General features: G+C 31.2%; 1 protein-coding gene across 1 annotated transcript in view; it reads right to left on the reverse strand.

The window, feature by feature from the left end:
* The window catches only part of LOC137658248 (uncharacterized), a 100,017-nt gene that overhangs the window by 84,803 nt on the left and 10,214 nt on the right, over positions 1–5,000 (reverse strand). The window contains exon 3 of the mRNA XM_068392926.1: positions 1,222–1,331. Coding sequence (XP_068249027.1) covers positions 1,222–1,331 — 110 coding nt within the window. The remainder of the gene's footprint in view (positions 1–1,221; positions 1,332–5,000) is intronic.

The following is a 5,000-nucleotide window of genomic DNA, read 5'->3' on the forward strand; positions in this document are numbered from 1 at the left end:
AACATAGTCAAAAGAAACATTTAATCGCAACAAGTATATAAAAAAAGCAAAAAATACCGTACACAAACTAGGAAACAAGCGAGCTTAAAAATTGGAGAAGAAAAAAGAACAGGAGACAAAAATTCAAATGCAACAAACAATGTTACAGAACAAAAAGGCATCGAGTCAAAGAAAACACGGAAGATTATTATAGTACAGATAGGATGAATATACTGCTTAAATGGCGTGCTTGAAATTACTTTCAAACACGCAAACGATGGGACCCGCTTGCTCACTGGAGCGCCTTGGAGCTGTTCCTTGATGGACGTTAAAGGGATTTGAACCCGTGGAAAATGATCTAGAAGGGATCTGGTCCCGGGAGCGAAATTGCTTAGATAAATAAAAGGGTTGGATTCGAAACCTTTGGTTTGACGCACTTATGAGAGAGAGAGAGAGAGAGAGAGAGAGAGAGAGAGAGAGAGAGAGAGAGAGAGAGAGAGAGAGTTTCATAATCTCGTTTCTTCTTGATTTTACCTTGAGTACCCCATCCTTACTTTAATTATTTGATATCTTTAATTTAGCTACTCTTCTACTTAAAAGCATCATGTAACATTAAAGTTAATATAACTGTGAGAGGAAAAGAGAGTATTCGTCAAGTATGAAAAGTAAGACTATGCATAACAAAATAAGTAGTATAGTCTTTGGATACTCAAAATAAGTATAATTCAAACGTTAAAAAGGCGTACCACATTAAATGATAAAGGAGTATTTACTAAAATTGAAATGAAAGGGATTATTCTTGAAACGAAAAACTGTATTTTTGAAAATTTAAACTGGGTTTTCAGAGACCCACCAAAAAAACAAATGTTTTCACAATTATTGAAAAAGTGTCTTGACATGAGAAAAGAGGATAAAGTTACTTATACTGCAAGTACATAAAATGTGTTTATGTTAATTCAATAAATTACTTGAAATAAAAAATGTTTGTTACATAAAATATGGGGAATGTTTGTAAAACAAAGGTAAACTACAACTCTAGAGCTATTCATGATAGATAAAAAAGACTGAGATGGGAAAAGAGAATAAATTTACTTGTACATTGCAAGTAGATAGGCAACAATATGTATTTGTGTTTATTAAAGGAATTACTTATCATAGAAGAAAGTTGTATCAGAAAAAAGTAGTCATCATTCATGCATAAAATAGTACTCTAGAGGTACTCATGATGAATAAAAGGCTCACCTCCTGAATGGTGCCAATCGGGACGAGTGAACCAAGAGCGTTGGCGCTGGTGAATCAGGTCTGGAGTCAGAGCGAGCGAATCGGGCGAGGAACTCTTCGGGGATGTTCACCTAGTAAAGAAGTACAGTAAACACAGGAAACATAATAAGCAAAAAAAGAAAAAAAAAAAATATATTAATAGTTCCTACAATGATTCTAATTTTTTCTTTATTCTTTGGTATAATTATTATTCCAGCCATCTAGTTATCATCATCTTTCTATATAATCTTCATCAATCGCTATACGTTTAGCTATCAATCTATTTATCTATCCAGCAATCTATCTTCTTTCGCATACTGAAATGGTATATTATATCTCATAAGTGTCATATGAATTACCAGCAATTTACTCCACAGGGTACCGATGAATAAGGACTTCACAGAGTTTAAAGATTCATTTCTTCTTAATAAATAACACTTATAAAAACAATACCTTGGCAGTGTTTGCTTCTGGGTTTGTACTCTTGATTCTAAACTCTGAAGAAGGAGAAATATCTTGGCACTCAGTATTTACACAAATAAAAACAATACTTTGCAGCGTTTAGTTTGTTTAATTCAAAAGTATAAACAAGGAAAAAAATCTAGGGAACAAATACCTTTAGATTTTATATAAAATTTTCAAAAATTCAATCGAAATCAGTTACCATTCGTTCCTAAACAGCTTGATTCAATAATAACTATTCCTCCTTACTCTTACCAATCACAGAGTAATGAAATATCTCAAGAGAAAAGAACCTGAATATGTCACCTGTACAGTATGTACCTGTTCATTCTTTAACTATGCCGGCATCTCACAGGGGCTGGATGATCTCTCTCTTTTATTATCATTCCCAAACGGGGGATCACAAGGAATGAACATATTGTAAGCATATAAATGCAAAAAACTATAACTAACCTCCATTTTATCATATGAAATCCAATAAATAAATTACTAATTTTGATCAAATCTTTCGGGAACGTAATGAGAAAATAATGAAAATAGACGTTCGCCCCATAATGCTTCTTTTCTATCGTTATCGTTACATTGAAGCGGTCGATTGCCTGATGCTTATAATTTGACTGAGGGTTTTAACGAGCGCATGCCCTTGGAGTCATCAACCACACAAATTGGCGGTAGGCCTAATCTTTGACTTAAAAGTCTACCTGTAAGGCAGCAGTTTTCACAGCTATTGGCAGTGGGCCTAGCCTTTTGCTAAAAAAGCAAAAACTGCAAGGCAGTAGCTGTCCTTTTAGTCGCTGTCTATGACACGCAGGATGTACGGTGGTAGTATTCTTACAACGCTAATTGTTATTATTGTTACTATTACTAGCTGAGCTATAACCCTACAGTAGTTGGAAAAACAGGTAGCTATATTGCCAAGGGCTCCAACGGAAAATAGCACAATGAGGAAAGGAAATAAAGAAATAAATAAAGTACAAGAAAGTGATTGTAAAATATAAAATATTTTAGGAACAGAAGCATCATTAAAATAGATATTTCCTTTATAAACTATAAAGATAGACCGATGTCAGTCTGTTTAACATAAAAACATTCGCTGCAAATTTGAACTTTTGAAGTTCCACCGATTCAACTGCCAAGGACATTGTTCACCCCACAATAGCTTTTGACCCAATCATCGACTACCTGTCCCCGTTACATTTCTTCATTCTGTGGCTCAATTATCACCGAGTGAGATTTACCTGTCTTAGCTTAGGTAATTAATTACATCTAAATCCTTTGAAGACAGAGCGAACTGGGATCAGACTCATTTCAATTTAGGATTAAGGAAGGAAACCTTTTATTAAAAATGTTCGCTCATCGTCAAGGTAATTGAAGTTTTTATTATTTCCTGACACGAGGCTAAATTTACCTGATTCTAATATAAACTTTACTTTCTTTCCAGATTACTAAATTACAGAGAAAAGTACGATTCTATTAGAAGGAATATACACAAATTAATCAAATCCATACATACGGTAAATTTTTTTTTTATATACAATCTCTTACCTGACCGTTGAATTATGAAACACACACACACACACACACACACACACACACACATATATATATATATATATATATATATATATATATATATATATATATATATATATATATATATAATACATGCTTCTGTCACAAAATATTTTCATATATTTCCAGAGAAACTATTGGAATATCATCAATTTTTCTTGGAATACAATTTCAACTCAGAAAACGATGGGACAGTTTTAATTTCAGAACTAGAAACATCACAAATTTTAATAAATAAACGTTTGATTTATGCAAATAATAAGGAACATTAAAATATATTTTACAACAGTGATTTTTTTTTTTTATTCATGAAAACAAATCCTATAAAAATATGATTTTTCTTAGTAAAAACGACGTAAACTTTACTTAGATTTAAAATAGATTTTGATTTGAAAACAAGAATGAACAATGTTCTTTATTTGTCATTCAACTAACGAGAAAAAACAATTAATTATTTATCTCGCTCAACAATTATAATTAGTAAAATATTCAATCAAAATATGATCTTTCTACATAACTAAAACAACAGAAATTTCACTAAGAATTTTTACTTGAAAACCTTAATCTTTTTTTCTCGCAAAAATAAAAAATTTCATGGGTATTGTGTAATCCTACATAGGAAAAGTGGATTTAACCTGAACATTTTCGTGCAATTAGTTTGCACGGAAAAGGGATTAAGGGCCAAGATTTGAAGAATCACGACCAAGTCTTGACAAAAAGCTTAACAGTATTTAACGCCTTCATTACCAGAACATATTCTTACTGAAAAGGAAAAAAATAACAAATTCAGAATTTGAAGATTACTGCGTTTTAATAAATGGTAATTATTGACCAAGTAATGCGTTCCACAACATGTAACTTTATTTCCTGTAGAAAAAAAAAATTTCAATATTCAATTTTATTAAAACATGTTCTGTCTAGTAATATAACTCGTTTTCACATTAAATTATATAGCCTTCATGTCATTGGCATTTTCATATCATATAATTATTGCTCAAAGATTAGATTTACTAATAATGGATTGCGTGTATTCATAAATAAACAAATTCATGTTTATAATATTTGCACTATCACTAATGAATGAAAATTAACAACAAAGAAACATTTTAATCGAGTAAAATTCATCCGGATTAACATTTAATAGTGTCAGTTAAATTGAATAGAATGTAATTAACAAATCATAAAACATCAAGAACATATGTTTGTTTAGTGGTTCTACACAAAAGGAAAACGTTATTCTATAATAGATTATCTGAATGAAAAGAAAAGGATGAATGACGTACCTCTCAATCATTTCTCACGTAAAAGTTTAAATGTTTCATCCAACAAGTTTTCACGTTCGGTTTAATCAGTTTCAACGTTTAATACAACTATTGTAGCTTCAAAGTTTTATCTAACTAGTTTCAACTGGTTTAATCCTAGTTTCATCGTTTAATCTCACAAGTTTCAGCGTTTAATTCAACCAGTTTAAACTGATTTAATCCTAGTTTCAATGTTTGATCTCACAAGTTTCAACGTTTAATCCAATCAGTTTAAACTGATTTAATCCTAGTTTCAATGTTTGATCTCACAAGTTTCAACGTTTAAGCCAACCAGTTTAAACTGATTTAATCCTAGTTTCAATGTTTGATCTCACAAGTTTCAACGTTTAATCCAACCAGTTTAAACTGATTTAATCCTAGTTTCAATGTTTGATCTCACAAGTTTCAACTTTTAATCCAAACAGT

This window comes from Palaemon carinicauda, chromosome 19 (genome assembly GCF_036898095.1).
Source record: "Palaemon carinicauda isolate YSFRI2023 chromosome 19, ASM3689809v2, whole genome shotgun sequence".
NCBI classification, from domain to species: Eukaryota; Metazoa; Arthropoda; class Malacostraca; order Decapoda; family Palaemonidae; genus Palaemon; species Palaemon carinicauda.